Raw genomic sequence first — 21,627 nt, 5'->3', positions numbered from 1 at the left:
TTAAAATAAGAAACTATACAAAAAGGAAATATTAGCACTGTTATTTTCCCCCCCCCAATGTTTGGATTAATGGATATTCGTAGAGAAGTAAAGTAGATTCTCTTTAGTCACTCAGCACTGGCACTACATTCTGTGAGGGGAAATAAAATGTTCCAGCATGTCAGAGTGCACAAAGAAAAGAGCTGAGAATTAAAAAACCCCAAAATAACAGTGCTAATATTTCCTTTTTGTATAGTTTCTTATTTTAAATGATAGTATAAAAAGCAGTTTTACTTCTAGGTGACCTTGTTGTAGTGGCTGTTGTGGCAGGAAGCTCCAGAAGTGTGTAATGTGATGTTTCTCTGGCATGGGAGCACACAGAACTAGATCTATGACACAGTTTCTTTGAGAGGCTCTTCTCAAGTGTTTTAGCACTCGGTGGTATCGAGCTTTGCTGCTGCTGTCAGCACAGAGACTTGAAAATTCAAATAAAATGTACTGGCAATAGTGAAATTTTAAATTAAAGGTATCTATCATCCACCAATGACTTCCAAAAATGTACTGTAAAAATAACATCTGACAGTGAAAACAGAGCTTGAGTCATAAATGCTGTTTATTCTGCTTTTCCAGGGGTAAAACGAGCACATTAGAGCACCTTGCGCTGTTATAAGGCACTGCAGTCCAAACTGCCAGGGAATCACAAATTCGAGTGGAAATTACCTGGACTGCCCCATGGAACTTGTTGCTGTGGGTGGCTTTGCAGGTGGAGTCTCAGCCCTCGTCCTGGAAGGGCCATCCTGGGAGCGGCGCTCGGTGCTGCAGCTCCCGGAGCCTCGGGGACCTGCTGCTGCTCCGGGGTCTTTGGTCTGATCCTGAGTGCTAGGACCAGCTTTTTTCTCCATTAAGAGTCAGCCATTCTCTTAGGAAAGACCCAGCCAGTGTCCATAGGGATCCTGGTCCATGGTATCAAAAGAATTGAGCTTGAACCCACACCAAAGCACGGCTTATGTGGAGAGGGAGTCACCCCATGGCATCAGAGCAGGACAGTGTGTCAGAGGCCCTTTCCCTCCCAGGGGACAGGCTGGGTTAGGCACACTGCATTCAGAACTGTTGGACAAAAGTGTTCCAAGGCCCAAGCTGGAGTTCTTCAATACCATTCCTTTGGACTTTTCCCAGCAGACAGTGGTGTCAGGTGGCTGCACAGGGGGCAGTGGGGAGGGTGCCCTCCCAGAGCACCCAGCCTGGGAGGTGCCTCCTAAAGCACTTTGCAGCTGTAAAACTGATTGTAATTCCTTGGAATCCTTCTTTTACCCTTTCTTAAATTCTCTCTCTCTGAGATAATCTTTTCTAATGCACAGACATTACACCACGGCATTTCCATTGAGCTGTTGCTGTCTGTCAGAATACACCTTTATCCACAATTCTGGTCAAAATTGGTTAAAACTTGTAGTAGCGATTCAAGTTTTTATGGCTAGGGAATTCCAAGGTCACACTTTACAAGTGGCATAAATTCCTGTATTTGTTTGCTTTTAAGAAATATAAATCCTGGGTAAAACAATTGCTTCTGAAGAGCGGTGTCCCAGAAGCGGTGGTTCGGAGCGGGCAGGGGGAGTGGGTGTGTGCCTGGGAAGTGACTCGTTTGTGACCCCTGAAGAATTTGGGTACAGCAGGAAACAAAGTGCCCAGTGTTCCCACAGCAGCAGGAACATCTCGGGGCTGTGCAGTTGCTCTCAATCTTCTCTTTCTGGGAAAGGATGGATTTCAGGTCTGGTTTTTACCACTGAATGTTAGGCAGGGACAGGTAACATGGGGCTCACTGGTGCTTCAAGTGTGTTTGAGGCTGAGATTCATCACTGAGGGTGTTTGTGGGGGAACCTCAAAGTTACCCACGTCCCTGGAGGCCACAGGTCCACTGCTGGTTCCTCCTTGGCCAGTCCTCTCCTGTGACAGAGCAGGGGACATGCATGGAACAACTGCTACTGATCACCTGCTCTGGGGTTTTGCCTCCCTTCAGGTCCCAAGATGCATTTTTTTCTTGCAGATGTTAGCCTTGGATGATTTTTGGTCGTTAATGAGCCCATTTTTAAAATAAAGGATATTTTCTTAGAATTCTATCTTACATTTTTCTGCTCCTTTTGATTGCTTTGACATTCAGGTTGTAGAAAATTTATCACAAAATAGAGGTTTAGTTTCAGTTCAGAAAAAGGAACAGGTGAACTTAAGCACTTGGTTTTATAGATAGCTAATGGGAAGATTAATGTAGAGAAGACAAAGTAATGCGTTTGCCATTGTCTCTTGTAGAATGTTTTTCAAGGTGGTTTCTGGTGTGTCACAAGTTTTTAACACATCTTTAAAGCTGTAAATTTCAATGTGTAAAAAGCTTATAACAGTTCTCTCTTGTAGCTTCCAATAAAGGCTTGCCAGCAGAATACCCACACCAAAGTCAGCACGGAGCACAACAAGGAATGTCTCATCAACATTTCCAAGTACAAGTTTTCCCTGGTCATCAGTGGTCTCACCAATATCTTAAAGAATGTTAATAACATGGTAAGTTTTCTCATTTTGCATTGTTTGGTGATTTTTTTCAAATAGTAATTTGGTAGAGAATTACTTGAAATTTAGTCAAATTGTTGCTTGCCTTTTACACTTAATTATTTTCTGTTCTGAAGTTCACCAGCAGCATCTGTCAGAGCCATGTTCCACAGAAAGGCATTGGGATTTTGGGGCAGAGAAAGGATTTAAAACTTGGGCTATTTGAATTTTCCAGGCTGTTTGGGTGTTTTACTGTGTGTGTATATAAAGTATATGTATTTTTTAACAACCAGATGAATTTTAGTCAGAACTTTTGCCATGAGAAAAGTTTAGTTCGTTGAGTTTTGAATCCATGGAATTTGGGATCATTTGGAGTCTCCCCAAATAGTTAACAGAAGTGGCCAGGCTCTGGCAGTACTTTTTATGGTTTTAGAGAGATTCTTTGGAGTGAGCCCTCAGCTGTCAGTTGTACAGGGATGTGCATCTGCTGCAACTGCAAAGGACTGATAAAATGAGAAAATAGGTTGCCCTGCTGCTAGGGATTTTAGGCTGCTTAAAGCTACCTGTAATCCCTTTGGGGAGAGAATTTATTTTAATTAAACTCTACAGGCATGAGGGAACATGTTGATGTGCAAGATGATTGGGTGATAAATGAGAAAACTGTACAGTCGAAAGAATGTATGTGATACACAGATTTTGAGAGGAAAGACCTAGCTAAAAGTGTCAATTAAAAAGTCAGCTTTTGCCCTTAGGAGCAAGTCTGAATGTTTGTCATGTGTGATGGTCTGAGCTTCTGTGGGAATCACCAATAATTCAGAAGGATTTCTGTAGCTGGAACAAACCAGTCCACGAGACTGTCGGTTATAATGGTCTTGGTTTCAGAAAGAGTCTCAGCTGAAACCTGGGCTTAGGTGAGCCACCCTTCCCGTGGGGTAAAATAAACTTCTCTGGGTGACTCCAACAGGTGCTCTGTCTGTGGGCACTTGTACCAATGTCTTTTTGGCTGAATCTTTCCTGCTTTATTTTGCTGTCTTAATAGTGCTGGAGCCAGTGCCTGTTGCTGGCACAGACCTGTGTGCTGGCTGAAACACCCAAGGGAATCCTGCCTTCCTCCTGTGTCTGCAGTGGGGCATCTTTTGGGAGGCTCTCCTGTGTTTCTTCCTGTGGTCTGGGCTAAATTTTGGAACAGTAATAAGCTTGTTGATAGGGATTTGTTGCAACATCCATTCTATTAAGCCATTGGCAGTGAAATACATAATTGGAAAAGAGTCAGCAGTAATTGATACCAAAATAGGTTCTGAAAAGGTGGAACCTGCGTTTTGAGCAGCTGATGGGCTTGATGGAGGTGAGGGGCTGCGGGGCATCTCCAGTCTTACTTTGCAGGGGCTGTTTGTCCCTTGTGATGTTTGGCATTGCAGACTGGACAAAGATATTTCTTTAGTGATAAGGTTTTAATTCCTATTTTAATCTGATTTTTGCTGGCTTTATGTCTAAACTCCAAACCAGAGCAGTAATGGAGCCATAATTTACTGTGCCACTTTGCTGCTTCACTTTCGTGCATTACAAGTCAAATATCTGTGTCTCAGATGAATCCATATCCTTTCTACTTCTAGAGAATATTTGGAGAAACTGCTGAAAAGAATTTATATCTATCTCAGCTGATTATCTTGGATACACTGGAAAAATGTCTGGCAGGGGTGAGTAGGCTTGCAAAAGCAGTTGCTAACTTGGAATCCAATGGATTGGAGAATACAAGTCAAATGCTTGTGTATCTATTGTTACTGCTACTAAACTTAAAACTCATCAGATTTAGAGCAAAGTAAGGTTAATGCCATTTAAAAAATACTAAAACTTCCTATGAATGCAAGTAGTTGATGTAATTGATGCATTAACGATAATTTTTCATGTTATGCTTCGTTCTCTGCAGTGCTGAGTTTTCTTTAAATGTCTTAAAACTTTCATTTGTTGAAGTAATTTTCCATGTGCTCTTATATACCACAGAAACTTTTCTGCCACTACTCTAGAGATGATTTCTGCAGGTGTTTCCTAGATTACGTTAGTTAATCATGTCCAAATGTCCACCGGGAGTCCAGGCCTAAGTTTCCAGTGAGAGCTGCTGCGAGGCAGTTTGCTGGTCCCTTTGGGAGGAGAGTGGTGCTGGTTGTACAACTTACTGTGCTGAGCTGGAATTGCAAAGCCAGACTTCACTGAGAGAGAGATTTGCAGTGGTTTGTTCTTTTAACAAGAACGGGATTTTATTTTTAAGCTATATTCAATTTCCAGCTTGTATGGCTGAGGAAAATACCTCTTTTTGGCACTTTTTGGTTTTGATGCATTGAGTCAAAAAAACAGTTTGAACTTCAGAATTTACTTATTTTTAGATACTTCTGTGTATATTGTTTGAAACAGTGGTTTTCCTGATAGGTCATGATATTTAAATAGATATTTAAATTGTGCTGAATGTTTCTTGCTCTGTCGCTTCAAATGAGAGCAGTTTGAGGCAGAATATGTTAAATCAGAGTGAGCCAAAGCCCTGTACAAAGCGTGTTGTGTTCTGTGGTATCTTCAGATGGATTTCTTGCTCAATGTTTCATCAAGTTCTCATGGCAACAGGACTCAGGTCAACTAAGTGGGAGTCTCTGAAACTTCCCAATTCCCTATGGAAAATTCGTTGGTAGAATTTTAGAAAGCTTTAGTGCTGACCTTTCTGTTAAAACTTGCTCTTAGTAGAGCAAAGTTTCACTTTGAATTCTTTTGTAAATAGTTTCCTTATGTCTCACACTGTGCAAACTGGCGAAAATTAGATTTTTCTTTTGCATGGAACTTAAGCCATTTTTGACTCGTATAGAGCAATTCCCGGCAAGAGTGAGGGAGAAGCACCTTTTTTTGGTTCATTTTTTAATATAAAACGCTCGCTGTCAAAATATGGCCACCAAGCCCCTACCTGAAGAGAGGTGAGGGTGGGGTTTGCCCTTTAGTCCTCAGTGAAAGCCAGGGTAGTCAGTGCTGTCCTGATCCTCACCACAGAGCAGCAGGGTGCATTCATCAGAACAAAGTGTGTGCTGCTTCAGAAGCTGGTTTGATGTTTTGCTTGATGCCCGATGAGGTTGATCAGCTTCGTGTCCTGCGTTTCTCAGCTGAAGATGTGGGGTGGGTTGGCTGCAGTGGGGCATTGCTCAGAGGGGAAGGAGCCTTTCTGTGCAGGCTCTGTGCAGGTCGGGAGGTTGGATCCCGAGCAGAATTGAGGGGAACGCTGTTTGTTTGTAGCAACCGAAGGACACCATGCGCCTGGACGAGACCATGCTGGTGAAGCAGCTGCTGCCCGAGATCTGCCACTTCATCCACACATACCGCGAGGGGAACCAGCACGCGGCCGAGCTGCGCAGCTCCGCCTCGGGGGTGCTCTTCTCACTCAGCTGCAACAACTTCAACGCCGTCTTCAGCCGCATCTCCACCAGGTACTGACTGCTGCCTGCAGCCCTGGGGAGGGACAGCATCTGCACTGCTGCCTGCAGCCTCTGTCTGCCACCAGCTGTGGGCTGTTCAGAGGAGCCAACGCTTTAAATGCTCTTCAGTAGAATAGTTCTCAAGAGGAATGCCCTCAACCTTTCAGGGTTTTACTTGGGTTTCAGGTTGTGAAATGGACCTGTTTCATCCCCATCCTGGGTTACTGCTGGCTGCATTTATTGCTTCTTTAATCTGCTCTCAAAAGTATGAGTGAAAATAGGGAATGAAAATAATACAGCGGAAAAAGTTGAGTAAGTCCTTGTGGGTGCAAGGTGTCTTGGAAAAAAAAAGGATGCAGAAGTTAATGGTTGTATCCATTTACTTAAAAATTTAGAATGAAAACTGGTGATTGTCCACAGCTCTGCTGGAGCCCCATGGTTGTTTTCCTGCTAGGAAGCTTTTATGTTAAATCTGTCTTATGCCTGAAGGGGACAAACATCTGGGCTGTTTGTTAGTTGTTGGAAAAGACCCATTTGTCTTCTGACTGACTTGAGTTTCACAGCACATTTACTGTAAAAAATGACTGGATTTTCTGCTTTTCTAAGTAAGAAGAGAGACAGGCCCAAAATTTCCATCTATTCTTTGCTCTTTTTGCTCTGTTCCAGATCCTTCTGATGCTTCAGCATTTGTCAGTCCCTTAGAGTGGTGTGCTAAGCTTTTTAATACTGAAATACTTTGATGTTTTTTGAAAGGTGCTTGCAGTAGCTTAGCTCTTGTCACACGGTGTTACAGTTGACATCATTCTTGATTTATTAGAAGTGGAGCTTGGGCAGCCTTACATGGTCACACAGCAGTGAGTGAACCAATTTAATTGAAACAAAGATTTATTTTTTCCTTATATATTTATATATTTCTTTGGAAAATGTTTGTGTTTTAGAAATCAGTCTAAAATGATTGAGTAATTTGAAATTTAAAGTTTGTTCCCAAACTCCAAAGCCCCCGTCCATCATCCCTTTGAGCTGGAGCAGAGTGCTTTTCCCCTAACCTGTTTTCCCTTGCAGATGGCTTGTACAGCAATAGTTAAATGTTTGACCAATTGTTGCTGGTCTCCACAGGGGTCAGCCTGCTGCCAGTCAGCGCTGCTGATCCCTGACCTGGGTTTCCTGTTTAGGCATATTTCTGGGTCTTGCACAGCAGCTAGGGGATTTTTGGCATGAAAAGCACAGCAGTGAGGACCTTCCCATTCCCAGTGAGGCCTGTTAAGTTTCCCTGGCGCTGAAGACATGAAGAACTGCCTTTGTGTCTAGTACTAGAAATCACATTCCATGTCTGAAACACATCTGTAGCCTTGGAAGGAGCCGTGGCAGTCCTGAGTTTGTGGGAACAGACGCTTTAGTGATCAGTGGCTGGGTGTCTGGGAGATGCTGAGTAAATTCTCTGAGACACGAGTGTGAAAAGATGCTGCTGTTTTTAAACTGGTGTGATTAAACTTCATCCTGTGTGCTCAGGCCAGAGAAATGTGGACCAAGAATGGTTGTAGCTCGCTCCACTGATATCCAGTACCATCAATCACTGCTGTACTCTGAGACCTTGCTTGGGGCAGGCTGTGCTGTGAAGGAGCAGTAGCCTAAAGGTGTCAGGAGTCCAGACTTTAATGTTTAGTTGAAAAGATGACAAGGTTTCTGCCACAGGAGGGTGGATAACAGGAGGATTTAGGCAAATCTTGGGCACAGTCAATCCCCAGAAGGTACTGGCACCTTGTAAGACTCATCACTGGTTTTCTAGCTCCATTTTCAGTATGAGGATGGCACAAGGCTGTTACATTAACCCTTTATCATTCAAGATCTGTGTTTTATTTCTAAATCTGGAAAAGTTTTTCTGAGGTGATGGCACATTCCACTGCTATTGAAATGTACAGACTCACAGGTGTGTTCATACCTGTCTGACACAATCTGATGTAGAAGTTTATTTACTTTATGTATTTTCAGATTGCAGGAACTGACTGTTTGTTCAGAAGATAATGCTGATGTCCATGATATTGAACTTTTACAGTACATCAGTGTGGATTGTTCAAAACTCAAGCGACTCTTACAAGGTATGATCTGACCCTGTGTTTTGAAATATTTCTATTTGAATCTGGTTAGTCAGAGATGACACAGTGCAATCGATATATCTGGGTTTTATTGCTCTATTTTACTCTAAAAAGTCATATATTTACTGAAGTATTTAAAAATAGTTAAGTAATATAAAAACATTGGTTTGAAAATTGGTTTGCACTTCAAATGTCTTTTATAACCTGTGTTGCTTTTTAGAACAAGTTTCTGTTCTAAATGCAGGAATGTTTTATCTTTACAGAGACTGTATTCAAGTTTAAAGCCCTTAAGAAAGTAGCTCAGTTAGCTGTTATCAACAGTCTGGAGAAGGTAAGTGTTCAGTACTTCTGTTTCATTGCTTATTTGCAGACTTTCTCCTAGTTTAAGAATAGTTGCAATTCAGTAGTTTACTATAAAGTAAAAGTTGCTGCCTCCCTTTGCAAATATGTTTTGCAAGAAATTTTGAGTGGTAAGAATAAAACCGCTCTTTGTTTAAATGCATAATTCAGTAAAACTGTTGCAGCTCTGGAATGTAAAGGTGTTTTCCATTATCTGCAGGCATTTTGGAACTGGGTGGAAAACTATCCTGATGAGTTCACAAAGCTGTACCAAACCCCCCAGACTGACATGGCTGGTAAGGCATAACACATGACAGTGTTCAAGGTTGGTTTCTCAGACATCCCCAAATGCATTCACTTGCATTTTGTGCCCTCTTTGCTCCTCGTGCAGCCTGCAAATAAGCAAATTTCTGTCACCCTTTGTCAGGGCAGGCAAGGGTATGTTCCTGTCTCTTTTCTTTCCTGGCTCCCCTGCTAAAGAGATTCATTTTGTGCTTCACAACACAAACAAATAAACCCCAAAAGATGGAGACTCTTTAAATGTATATTTTTCATCTTGATACAGGATAAAAACTTAGAGAACATCACCTTTACTTGTCTCTAGTGAAAAAGAGAGGAGAATTTATATTTTCAGGTAAACCATGTCTTTAACTGGGTTGAGACCATTTGATCCCCAGTAGCATGTCAGTAATGTGCAAACCAGAACTTTCCTTCTGTGTAGGTGGAACTATCCCTCTGCTCTTTTATACCTGTTCTTTACCTCTTCATAGTTAAAACTGGTATTGAACTTGGGCTTATGTTTTATGCAGATTGTGCCGAGAAGTTGTTTGATTTAGTGGATGGCTTTGCTGAGAGCACAAAACGTAAAGCAGCAGTGTGGCCACTGCAGATCATCCTCCTGGTCCTGTGTCCAGAGATAATCCAAGATATAGCAAAGGATGTGGTAGAGGAAACTAAAATGAACAAGGTAAGAAAATTATCTGAATTCTGACTCTGGTTTCTAGAGGATGCTTTGTTTTGCTGATTCTGTATTTCAGGAATATTTAATTTTGTCTTTCCTCCTTAAAGAGCATGCTGCAATTCCATATGTAAATTTATGCACTCTTTTTAAGTTCTCACCTTACATATGTTCTTTCACTGTCAGTAATTCATACAGATAGTTTGTCCCAAACAATGTTATTTCAGAACTTTTCCATCTCCTTGGAGATTTGAATCTCTGTGCTGTGATTTCCTCTGCCTCCACCTGCAGCAAACGGCTGTGCTGAGGTTCTGGGGTCTGCAGGGGGCTGTGAGCCCCACAGTTACAGCACCTGCAGCACCTTCAGGGTTTGATGTGGCTGCAGCATCATGGCTGAGAGCAAACAAGCCCCTCTTGTGCTGTTCTGATTGCCCCGGGTCAGTCCAAGGGAATGTCCTTAATAACGACAGGATTTCTCCAGAGTGCCACATCCAGTTGGTTTTTGCCATCACAGTGTCTGGTTATAACTATTCCTGGTTTGAATTTTGCAGAAGCTGTTCCTGGACAATCTCAGGAAGGCCCTGGCAGGACACAGTGGGAGCAGGCAGCTGACTGAAAGTGCTGCTATTGCTTGCGTTAAACTGTGCAAAGCATCTACCTACATCAACTGGGAAGATAATTCCGTCATTTTTCTGCTAGTGCAGTCCATGGTAGTAGATCTTAAGGTAAAAATGTCTGTTTCCTAATTGCAGTGAAGAAAATTGAATTTTGAAATAATGGAGTGAACTTTCAATTTCTTCTTAATTGAATACCAGTGGTTTTCAGTGGAAAGTTTTGTATTTAAAATAGCCAAGAATAATTATGGTATCTGATCTATATATTTATATTTTTCTGAATTATATAGAATTTGCTGTTTAACCCAAGCAAACCTTTTTCAAGAGGCAATCAGAATGCAGATGTAGACCTGATGATTGACTGCTTGGTTTCCTGCTTCCGCATAAATCCTCACAATAACCAGCACTTCAAGGTAAGAACACTGCTTATGGTAAGTCATTCTCTACATGCTATTGACGACCTGTCAGTTATGAAAGCTGTGCTAACAGCAGCTTGAAGCTCATAAATGAGTTCAACTGTATAAATATCCCTTAGTAATAAATCCCTGCATGTTTTGATAAATCTTTTCACAGCTGATTAGGCTTCTCTTGTTCAGATTTGACAGCATTGTCAATTTAATAAAAAGGCTCCAGAATGTTATTCAGGGTGATAAGAAAGATGGCAAAGACAAAGATGTTCCTAAGTGGCTTTTATGTATTTTTATTGTAGATCTGCTTGGCACAGAATTCCCCATCAACATTTCATTATGTGCTGGTAAATTCACTCCACCGAATCATCACAAATGTAAGTTCTGGCAGTATTTCATCAGCCTAGTGGTGTGGGGCTTCTATTCAGATCAATATCTGCTTAGTAAATACAATTTGGATAGCAGACCGAATCTTGTTGCTTCTTGTATCCACGCAGCAAGAGTTGCTTGCTACTAAGGAAGGAGGTGCAGATCTGTTCCTGCTGTCCACCAGGGGATTCCCAGTGTGAGAGCTTGGGTTCCAGTATCACTCTCTTACATAGAATGGCAAATGAATTGTATGGTCTCTGGTGTTATGATAAATAATGATACCCGAAGTTACTCTTAGGGACGTGCACCACCTTCTGCTGCTTGCACTCTATTGACCTGGGGTAGAGTTGGCCCTGTGGTGGTCTTCGGGGATTTGGTGCAGTGAGATTTAAGTAGTGTGAAACGGTAGTAAGTGCTGGGCAATGAAAATATTTTGAAAGTCTGTGCAGTGTTCATCTTCAATTGTTATTGTACTTTGTCAGTAAAATACAACTTTAATTTTGACACTGTTCAGAAATATTTTCCTGACCAATATGAAAATAGAAGCAGTAAGTGTTGAGCAACCAGCAATCACTTAATGTATATAGCGTTTTCTATTTAATGTATCCATACATTGTAATGAAAACACTATATTTGAAAAAAAAAAAAAAGCCTTAGGGGAGAAATGCTGTGAGAGATGTGGTGGTGTGTGTGGTGGGGTAATACAGCTTTTGAGATATTATCAAGTATTTAAAATACCAATTTTCCATTTTGTTTAGTGTTATCACAGGGAATTGAGTGCACGCTGTTTTGAAGTATTCCTTCTAGCATCCATCCACTCCCTTCTGCTCTTGTGAGTGCAGAGCAGCTCAGGGTTGGTGCCTATTCAGGAGGCAGAGTGATGTAGCGAGCAGCTAGGTGGGAATTTAAATGTTACGCGTTTGGTGGTGGGCGTGCAGAAGGATGGTGGGCGTGCAGAAGGATGGTGGGCATACCTGCACTCGGCGTGAGGGCTGGCCACGCTGCGGCCGTGGTGGCCGCGGAGCGCGGCTCGGTGTCAGCGCCGCCCTTGCCTTGCAGTCGGCGCTGGACTGGTGGCCGCGGATCGACGCCGTGTACTGCCACGCCGTGGAGCTGCGCAGCATGTTCAGCGACACCCTGCACCGCGCCATGCAGGGCTGCGGGGCGCACCCCGCCATCCGCATGACCCCGGTAAGCCTGGCGGGCCCCTCCCGCCTTCCCCACTGCCCAGCCCTGCCCTCCTCTTCATCACCTTTGTACTGGAAACCAGAGGGGAGAAGAACGTGGTGATGCACAGAGCAGCAGGGAGCCATACGTGCTCTGTAGCCCTGCGGTGTTGGGGGATTGGCTGTTGGTAGTTCGATGTCTCTCAGTTTTCCTGCTGCTTTTAAACTGGCAACGTACAAGTATTTCTCCTGTAGCTGTCCTCTGTGGCTAACTGTCCATTTTGAGCTTTCTGGCTCTGTGAGAAGCCAGCTAACATGTCCATCCTTGCTTAATGTGGAAAACCAAAGCATTCTGTATGTGAAGATAATGACTGAAAACTGCAGTACTCTTACCATGATTGGCATGTTCATTTGTCTTGCTTTATGTTGAGCAAGTGACTGGTCTTGGTGACAGCAACAAAGTAAAAGATTTTTCAACCATTATGAAATAAAGTCAGTATTCTTGGCTGTCCTGGAGAAAGTCTTGAGTAAATTCAGATTTGTAGTTCATCCAAATTCTTCCAGTAAGTCCACACACAGCTGTGTTGCCGCATTCTCCTCTGAACATTCCTGCTGTGGCAAGTGGTCTTGGTGGGTTGGTTTGGAAAGCCTAAAATGAGACATAAAAATACTCCTGTTGGGCTTCTCAAAGGAGAGCAAATGAGCACAATGCTTTTGGTTGAAAGCTACACCATGTTTAACTTGCTTTTCACCTGTGTGTATTCATCTGTTGGAGAATAGTTGCCCTGACAATACCCCTGCTCTGACTGGTGGTGCTTTGTCTTCTGCTTCTCACTTTCCCTCTGCCTGGCTGCTGTTGCCCACGTGGTCAGACGCCTGCCAGCCCCTGCTTTGCATGGCCCTGGGCCTCTGCTGCTGTAAGTATGACCCGTAACTACCGCAGAAAAGCCCTGCCTTGCTCTGACTTTTCTGTGCATAGTTACCCGCAGAGCCCGCCAGGCCCCCGGGCCGGGGGCTGCAGGGAGCCCTCACAGCGCCAGTGGAGCTCCTTCCCCCAGGAAGGCACTGTTGGTTCTGTGCCCAGCACCATGCTCTTCCCCAGTCCCCCCGCTCTGGTTTAGAACTGGTTCCTAATATCCAGCCTGAACACACGGATGTTGATCCCCTCCGCGTCTGTCCTTGTCCAGTGCTGTCTGTCGGCGTCCCGCCGCTGTTGGTCCGTCGGTGCATTGCACAGAGCCTGGCCTGGCTCTGTTACTGGCACTCTTTAGTTTGGACTGTGTGGAGGCCATAAATGGCTTCACAGAAACAGGGCCTTTTCCCACATGCCTCTCCTAGAAACCCCTGAACTGTGGCAAACTAAGGCTTAGCACAGAGTTAGTTACCTCTACCACCGTGCTGTTGATTTCTTGGTCAGATGCTCTATGTGGTAGGTTTTATTCCATATATTTGTACAATAACTAATTATTGAAATAACATGAGGTCCTAATTTCTTGTAGAATTTAATCATACAATGTCATACCTCATCAGTTACCTTGAAGATGATTTCAACCTAGGCTTTCTCCTTTTGTTCAAAACTTACAAGTAGTTCACTAGTTTTTCACCTGGAGGCAGATTATTTTTATATTTGAGCGATGCCCTGTGTGCCTTTTAGAACTGAAAGGTTCATTTTCCAGAGGTTGTTGAGGTGAACGTGCAAACATCTGGGGCTGTTGCAGAAAATAAAGATATTATTTTGCCTTTGGAAAAAATTCCCTCTCATGTACTCAGAATGAGTTGGAAACGTTTATTTTTATTTCTATCTTACACCAGAGAAATACCTGGTAATTCTTTTTGGTCCTTTTTCCACTTTTCTTTCACCACAATTTGTCTCTTATGCAAAACATTTTCTAATGTCCACATGCAGCTCGCTGAAATAATTGTTAAGGGAACTTTAAAGATATAATAAAGTGATTGCCTATGAGAGAGGGAATTTCAAAGTAGAAGGCTATGCAACTATACTTGAGTTTTGTATAGTTTTAAGCTTTTTCTTGAATTATGGATGATAAAAGCAATACATTTCATAAGATGTTTAATTATAACTGTTATGTTTGACTACCTTCCTGACAAGGACTGTTATTTTTCTCCTTCCATCAGAGCCTTACATTTAAGGAGAAAATGACAAGCCTTAAATTTAAAGAAAAACCTACTGATTTGGAAACCAGAAGCTACAAGTTCTTGCTGCTGTCCTTGGTGAAACTGATCCATGCAGATCCAAAGCTTTTGCTGTGTGTAAGTAAATCCTACTGTCATACTGTTAAGTCGTAGTGGAATTTACTTTTGAAGCTACTAAATGAATAAAAATTAATGGCCACCTGGCCACACTTCCTCCTCATCTTTTTCTCTGGTTATGATGCTCCTGTGGTTTTAAAGGAAAAAGAATAAAAACGAAACTGTAGGAGACTTTACAGAATCAGAGTAACACAGCGAGAGGGAGCATGAAGTTCTGTGACTCTGAAGAGGAAGGTGGGGGAAGGAGAGGGGAATAGAAGAAAATTAAAATAAGGGGGTTGGAAATTAGTCATCATTTCAATGAGTACTGTCTTAGATCTTCCATTTTCTCAGGCCTGTGGTGGTTTAATATAAAAATATTCCAGTTCTGTCAGAGACATGATATGCAAGGCGTGTTACGGATTAAAAATAAAATGACAGATTCTCTGAAAGATCCCAAAATCCCCCTAGTTCAGCACCAGGAATGCTGCAGTAGCTGTCAGTAGTGTGGTCAAGCACGAGAAGGTTTTGCAGCTGAGCGTGTGTTGGTGTGTTTCCGTGCAGAACCCCAGGAAGCAGGGCCCCGACTCGCAGGGCAGCACGGCCGAGCTGATCTCGGGGCTGGTGCAGCTGGTGCCGCAGTCCAGCATGCCCGACATCGCCCAGGAGGCCATGGAGGTGAGCGACAGCCCCGGGCTCTGCAGCTGGGCACTGCCACAGCCTCTCCTTTCAGCTGTGCCTGTGTGTGTGTGTGTGTGCGTGCAGCATGGCTTTGTACAGAAATGCCGGGGAAAACCGCTGGGTCTGCAGTATGAACGTGGAATAAAGATTAAAATGAAATTCTGCTGACACAGACTAACTGAACTCTTGCTCTTCTATAGAAAATGCGTTTTATATCTTTTGTTGTTCTTGAAACAGTGTAATGAGTATATGACTGTGCCTGTTTCTCTGCCTGTGCTCAGGTACTCTGTAAATTTCAGTCTTTAAGTGAAACTCTCTTTGGCTTTAGGCCTTGCTGGTTCTGCACCAGTTGGACAGCATTGACTTGTGGAATCCTGATGCTCCTATAGAAACATTCTGGGAGATCAGGTATGTAAATTAACTTCTATAAACGAGAGAAATAGCTGTTTTGATTTGTCTTCTCTTTTGAAATAGCTGTGAGTGTTTTGGGAAAGCTTTGCAACAACAGCAGGAATCTTCAGTCAGAATTGTTATGTGTATTCATGGAAAAGTTGTATCTTCTTGCACTATACGAATTTACAAAAATGTAACAAACACTTTGCTGCTCCCTTAAATGGCTCTCTTCAGCAGATGGTAAGGTGTAGAAATGATTATTAGTTTGAAAAGCTGGAGATTTTCACCCTCATTCAAATGTTTGCTACTTTTTAAATTATATTTCATTCTTTTGGGACTGAGGGGGAAGTAATGCTGAGCAATTCCAGAAGTGTGGATTTGCTAACCGTGACTCTGAAGCTCTCACCTGGGGAAGGTGACCTGTGATCTCCACTGGTCTTTCCTGTATATTTATAAAGAAATCTAATTCATTAAAGTTGTCTTGCCTTTTATAACTTCACAGCAGCTGTTGTGGTTGATTTCTTGGAAAATATGAAGGAAAATAAAGTTCTAGAAAAGTCAAAGTTACACAAAACGCTAAACCAAAAAATAGGAATCTGTAAACTCAGAATTCTAAGAATTACATAAACTAAATAATTAAAATTTTAAAAAATAATATTTGATGATCTGATCTGAGTTGGTGCTGATGTTTGATTGGAAGAAGGAAACAGCAGTGTAGGAGGAGTTTGGTTACCAGCACCAGCAGGTTGGGCTCGTGACTTCTGAGTGTGGGTCAGTCTGGGCTGAGCCCCTCCTTGTCGGGCCAGAACTGACACCTAGGGCTGTCATTTCAGGGAGTTCATGGTCTCTTCGGGCTGGGGGAAAAACCCATCACACTTGACACTAATTTGGACCCTTTGGCAGTTTTAACAGAGAGTGTGAGGCCTGACTGGATATGAAGAAGGAACATCCCTAGATGTGTTCCTTCCAGAGCAGAGTTGACACGTTGTCAGAGCAGTGTAGGTAACTCGTGCTGGCCTGTCTGTGCTGTCTCTGTCCTGGGCAGAGCTGGAGCTCCGGGCCGGGCTGCCCGCGGGGCTTCAGCTCCTGCAGGCCGCGGGTGCTGGGAAGGGTCCCAGGGGAGCTTGGCCTGTCCATGCACACTCTCACCTCTCTGTTGTACTGCTGAAAGCCCAGGGTAGTGTTTGCACAGGGTGTTCATGCTAAGTGCCTATTTCTATGTAAAACGTAGTGTAATACCTTCAGAAGTGTTGGTGCTCCATCAGAAGGCTGATGCTGAATTTCATTTTGCTGCAGTTCACAAATGCTTTTCTATATCTGCAAGAAACTCACGAGTCATCAGATACTCAGCAGCACAGAAATCCTCAAGTGGCTGCGAGAGATTCTCATCTGCAGGAATAAATTTCTGCTAAAAACCAAAGTAAGTGAACGTTACCATCTCCCTGTTGGGATCATTAACATGAATTGTTCTCTGTTTTGTTACTTCCTTTATTTACCAGGTTATTTTTGATTGGAAGAGATTTAATAGCTACTCCTACATGTTCTGTTCTCTGATTTCCTCTCTGGTTTGTGAGGCACCTTGGTTAGAATTGGTGACCAAAGTTAGGTTTGGGATTTTTATTTTCTTTTTTCCTTTAGCTGCACAGGTTGCTGTACTTGCCTGGAAAATGAATGTTTCACAGAAACCTGTGCCTTGTGCCTCTTTGCCTAATACAGGGAAATAGTCCCCAAGGTGAGAAAAAGGGAGGATAGTTATGGTAAAATACACATGTTCATGGATGAAATAAAAGTTTCCTTTTGGATCTCATGTTCTTCTGAGTCCCAGAATTCTGACTTCCTTCTTTCTGATATTCCTTAAGTATGAAGTAATGTATTTCTTAAGGGGAAATATAAGTCTAAGATACCATTAACATGAGGAACTTGATAAAGCCCTGACAGCAGCAGTGGAAAAAGTACTGTGTAAATGTCCAAGAGCTTTTTACCTTCCTCAAGTCTGTGCCTTCTACTCTTCTAAAATATCAGTTGATATATTCTTTTCCTCCCCTCTCTTTATAGCAGTCAGATAGGAGTTCCTGCCACTTCCTCTTACTTTATGATGTCTCTGGAAGTGGAACTAGTCAAATTTCTCTTGACCATGATGAAATGATACGCTGTGCACCAGGAGCTACCCTCAGGAAAGGGAAGGGGAATTCTTCCATGGTAAGTAATACATGTTGATAATTAATTTAAACACTTGAGAAAAAAACCTGTGGGCAAGTAGAAATTAAATTACTTTTAGAGTAATTTTTGAAAATAAAATCAATAATTTCTGAGGAGGAAAAGACATATGTATCCTAAATAATGTATGTATTTAATATGCTGGTTAACAATGATGTTTTAGACCTACAAAGTCACGTTTTTTCAGTTAAAATGTTGGTGAATATTTTTTTATTAGGATTGCAAACAGCATCCCTTGTGACAGCATCTAAGAGCTCTGATCCTGTTTAGGATGGCTTATTCCTACTAGAACAAAAGCAGTTTCAAACACAGATTGGCCAGGGCTGAATTTTAATAAAATTGCAGTATTCATAAGCAATGTTCCCCAACTGGGAATTCTGTTTCCCAGGAAAGCACCACGGGCTGCAGTGGAACACCAATCTGTCGCCAAGCCCAGACCAAGCTGGAAGTGGCCTTATACATGTTCCTGTGGAGCCCAGATATCGAGGCAGTCCTGGTGGCCATGTCCTGCTTCCGTCACCTCTGCGAGGAGGCTGACATCAGATGTGGAGTAGATGAAGTCTCAGTGCATAATTTTTTGCCAAACTACAACACTTTCATGGAGTTTGCATCAGTGAGCAACATGATGTCAACAGGTAAGTCATGAGTCAGTTAAAGTAAGTAACTTTGTACCTGGACAGAAGACTGTTACTTGTGTTTAAGTTCTTTAAACAGGTTGAGGTTTTTGATTTGAGGCTGCTCTGGCTTTTCCTGGAATGTCTTGAATATTAGAATTACTAGAAAGTGTAAGGAATTTGGGTGACTGAGCTCAGGAGGATTTTACAATCGTGTAACAAGAAGCTACTTTTCTAAAGACTTTAGGGGGGGATATGTTCCTCTTAATTTAATATTTACTTTCAAAGATCACAAATTTGTGTAGGTGGGTTTCCAAAAAACTTGGTTCGATGTTCTGTGTCCTTTGCAGGGAGAGCAGCTCTTCAGAAGAGAGTGATGGCGTTATTGAGGCGCATTGAACACCCCACTGCAGGCAACACAGAGGTGAACTAACTTCTCACTTTATGTGCTCTGTGTGCATACTAAAAAAGCAAACATGAAAATACTGTTGCTACAAGTAGTTTTGAAGTTAAATCTCAATCTGTCTTCTTTCAGGCCTGGGAGGATACACATGCAAAGTGGGAACAAGCTACAAAACTAATCCTTAACTATCCAAAGACCAAAATGGAAGATGGGCAGGTGACTATGAATTTTTCCAAAAGTTCAACCTTTAGAAATTCAAAATAAGTCTTTAAGCTTATTTGTTTTAAGGAATTTGCATTTTACCGTAGCAAATGACCATTGTCTCCCAGGTGACTGAGAGCCTGCACAAGACGATCGTGAAGCGGCGGATGTCGCACGTCAGCGGCGGCGGCTCCATCGACCTGTCGGACACGGAGTCCCTGCAGGAGTGGATCAACATGACGGGGTTCCTGTGTGCCCTGGGCGGGGTGTGCCTGCAGCACCGCAGCAGCGCGGGGCTGGCCACCTACAGCCCCCCCATGGGCCCCCTCAACGAGCGCAAGGGCTCCATGATCTCCATGGTCTCCACCGAGGGCAGCGTGGAGACCCCGGTCAGCAAATTCATCGACCGCCTGCTGACCCTGATGGTCTGCAACCATGAGAAGGTGGGGCTGCAGATACGGACCAACATCAAAGACCTGGTGGGGCTGGAGCTCAGTCCAGCACTTTATCCAATGCTCTTCAACAAACTGAAGAATACCATCAGCAAGTTCTTTGATTCTCAAGGACAGGTAAAGTGGTGATACATTACTCACATTTGGGTCAGTCCTGTCTTTGCCCTGGGTGACCGAAATGGGTCCCTGTTTGTGTTCTGTGCACACCCCCTGTGAGCAGAGTGATCATCACAGCATGTGTTAATGATTATTGTGGTTGTGATTCCAGGCTTTATTTAACATTCTTGCGTTAGTGAGCTCTTGAGTGCAGAATCTGTGAGATTGTTTGTGGAATCCTTATAGCTGGCAGTGTTCACATGTTGAATCTTGACATGTATTGGAATTCTGTTGGCTTGGTGGTAACTAGAAAAATGCTTGTCCATGAGATTTTTGAAATGCTGCAGTATATTTGGCAAATACTCTTTTGTTTGGTTTTATGTGTAAAAAATTAAGACCAGACATTTTCTTCCTGTAGGTCTTGTTAACTGACACCAACACACAATTTGTAGAGCAAACTATTGCTATAATGAAGAATTTGCTTGACAATCACACAGAAGGGAGCTCAGAACACCTTGGGCAAGCGAGCATTGAGACAATGATGCTGAATCTGGTTAGGTAAGGAGCCCTCTTGCCCTTCCTATACACAGGCATTATGTTTAAGAAGTGAATTAGAGCCTTCTGTTTTATATCTTTTCTGCTTGTGTCCATGGAGAAGCAGCAGCTGATTTTCTGAGCCTCCTCTTGGTTCTGACACCTTCAATAATCACGGAGATTGGTTTTGTAGCATAGAGTGCATTGCTGGAGAGTGACTTTTGTTTTAAAGAACTGACCATTCCATAACTTGGCCCTATTCCCCTAGGCATTCCTGGTTACTTTTTTGTACATTGGTGTTAGTGGTTAAAAACCAGCTGAAGGGCAGCTTTCTGTTCAGTTTTACACTGACAGAAGACTTCTTTGGCCAGAAGAAATTTGCTACTGATGCAGGGCCTTTCTGGGGGGGAGGAAGTGAGGTAGCATGAAGTATTTAATTAATCTTTTTGTTTTTTTCTTCAGGTATGTGCGTGTGCTTGGAAATCTGGTACACGCCATCCAAATCAAAACAAAGCTCTGTCAGTTAGTAGAAGTAATGATGGAAAGGAGAGATGACCTTTCATTTTGTCAAGAAATGAAATTTAGGTAAGAATGGCATTACATAACTTCCAGAGTAGTGTACTGTGGGCAAGTGTAGTTTTCTTTGGTTATATGGTTAAAAAAAAGAAACCAAACCCCTGTCACACCATTCCTGCTATAGGGGTAGTTCCTTGTCTTTGTCTTAAGAATGATTCTGAGCCTGGTGCTCCGTTAAAATATTATTTAGTTTGTGGTGATACACACGCAACAGTTTAATGTATGATACAGACTGGTTAAAAAACCCAACAAAGCTAAAGCAATCTATTTATATGTAACAGGAACAAAATGGTGGAATATTTGACAGACTGGGTAATGGGAACATCTAATCAAGCAACAGATGAGGATGTGAAATGCTTGACAAGGTAAGAAGGGACACTCTTCACCTGTAACAGTATTCCAGCTGGCATTTGATGTCTGTGGATTGGCTGGCATGTTGGGCTTCCTATAACAATAATAAGGAAGAGATGAAAACTGAAGCTGGAGCTTTGGTGAGCAATAGCAGAATTATATTTAATGCTTAGTCTTAAATGACCTGGCTCCTTTTAATACATTTTCTAGTTTAGAAACTGTAACACAAAATATCAGAGCTGTTTTCATGATGGACAGAACTGTAGTAGAATACCTTTTTATTATTAAAAATGCTATTTTTCATCTGCAGTTAGAGCTATAGGAAAAAGTGACATATTTTATTTGTTAAATTTTATTTTTCAGGGATTTGGACCAGGCGAGTATGGAAGCAGTGGTCTCTCTTCTTGCTGGGCTTCCACTCCAGCCTGAAGAAGGAGATGGTGTTGAGTTGATGGAAGCAAAATCTCAATTATTTCTCAAGTAAATAGTGACTTTTAACTATTTCTCTATGCAATCGCTCTAAAGAGAAGCACTATATGACCTTTTTTACAAACTGTATTTTCCTTCCAGCAGAAATAATTTTATTATCCCAACAGGCATTACCTCTTCTGTGTCCCATTTCAAAATCTCTGCCTTGCAGGTTTATTATTTTCATTTAGAAAATAATAAGAAAATTTGGCTTTGTTTCTGCTTAATGCAGATGTGTGTTTCAGTCATGGCAGGGATTAGCTCAATTTGATACTGTATTTTTATTTATTTTTATCCACAAAACTTAAACTCTCTTTGAAGACATCTGTTAGTAGAGGTACACCAGTGTTAGAGAGAATGTGCCAGGAATTTGGGACACAGTGAGGTTGTTGGAGCACAGTTAAGGTTTGGGCTGTGCTGCGAGGAGGCTCTCGGGGCGGGGGTGAGATTTTGGGGGGATTTGTTGTGTGCTGGCTGCCGTGGTGAGG

At 42.5% G+C, this 21,627-nt stretch overlaps 1 protein-coding gene across 3 annotated transcripts in view; it reads left to right on the top strand.

The window, feature by feature from the left end:
* The window catches only part of LOC121672245 (neurofibromin-like), a 30,623-nt gene extending 9,445 nt beyond the window's left edge, over positions 1 to 21,178 (top strand). For 2 of the 3 annotated variants that reach the window (XM_042044835.1, XM_042044836.1), the window contains exons 3-26: positions 2,383 to 2,526; positions 4,125 to 4,208; positions 5,779 to 5,969; positions 7,947 to 8,053; positions 8,314 to 8,381; positions 8,610 to 8,685; positions 9,199 to 9,356; positions 9,899 to 10,072; positions 10,252 to 10,374; positions 10,671 to 10,745; positions 11,797 to 11,928; positions 14,040 to 14,174; positions 14,718 to 14,831; positions 15,163 to 15,242; positions 16,524 to 16,647; positions 17,283 to 17,426; positions 17,833 to 18,079; positions 18,409 to 18,482; positions 18,594 to 18,677; positions 18,791 to 19,231; positions 19,629 to 19,768; positions 20,207 to 20,329; positions 20,602 to 20,685; positions 21,035 to 21,178. In XM_042044835.1, coding sequence (XP_041900769.1) covers positions 2,383 to 2,526; positions 4,125 to 4,208; positions 5,779 to 5,969; positions 7,947 to 8,053; positions 8,314 to 8,381; positions 8,610 to 8,685; positions 9,199 to 9,356; positions 9,899 to 10,072; positions 10,252 to 10,374; positions 10,671 to 10,745; positions 11,797 to 11,928; positions 14,040 to 14,174; positions 14,718 to 14,831; positions 15,163 to 15,242; positions 16,524 to 16,647; positions 17,283 to 17,426; positions 17,833 to 18,079; positions 18,409 to 18,482; positions 18,594 to 18,677; positions 18,791 to 19,231; positions 19,629 to 19,768; positions 20,207 to 20,329; positions 20,602 to 20,685; positions 21,035 to 21,155 — 3,243 coding nt within the window. In that variant the 3' untranslated portion in view covers positions 21,156 to 21,178. Of the gene's footprint in view, positions 1 to 2,382; positions 2,527 to 4,124; positions 4,209 to 5,778; positions 5,970 to 7,946; positions 8,054 to 8,313; positions 8,382 to 8,609; positions 8,686 to 9,198; positions 9,357 to 9,898; positions 10,073 to 10,251; positions 10,375 to 10,670; positions 10,746 to 11,796; positions 11,929 to 14,039; positions 14,175 to 14,717; positions 14,832 to 15,162; positions 15,243 to 16,130; positions 16,212 to 16,523; positions 16,648 to 17,282; positions 17,427 to 17,832; positions 18,080 to 18,408; positions 18,483 to 18,593; positions 18,678 to 18,790; positions 19,232 to 19,628; positions 19,769 to 20,206; positions 20,330 to 20,601; positions 20,686 to 21,034 lie in introns of those variants that run through there. The other variant, XM_042044837.1, reaches the window with a different exon arrangement.
* Positions 21,179 to 21,627: the final 449 nt, after the last annotated feature.

Source organism: Corvus kubaryi, unplaced genomic scaffold (assembly GCF_017639235.1).
Source record: "Corvus kubaryi isolate FWS band 111438036 unplaced genomic scaffold, C.kubaryi_AGA036_p1.0 45527, whole genome shotgun sequence".
Taxonomy (NCBI): Eukaryota; Metazoa; Chordata; class Aves; order Passeriformes; family Corvidae; genus Corvus; species Corvus kubaryi.
The sequence above is the reverse complement of the archived record's forward strand: the minus strand, read 5'-3'. Positions and strand labels throughout refer to the sequence as shown.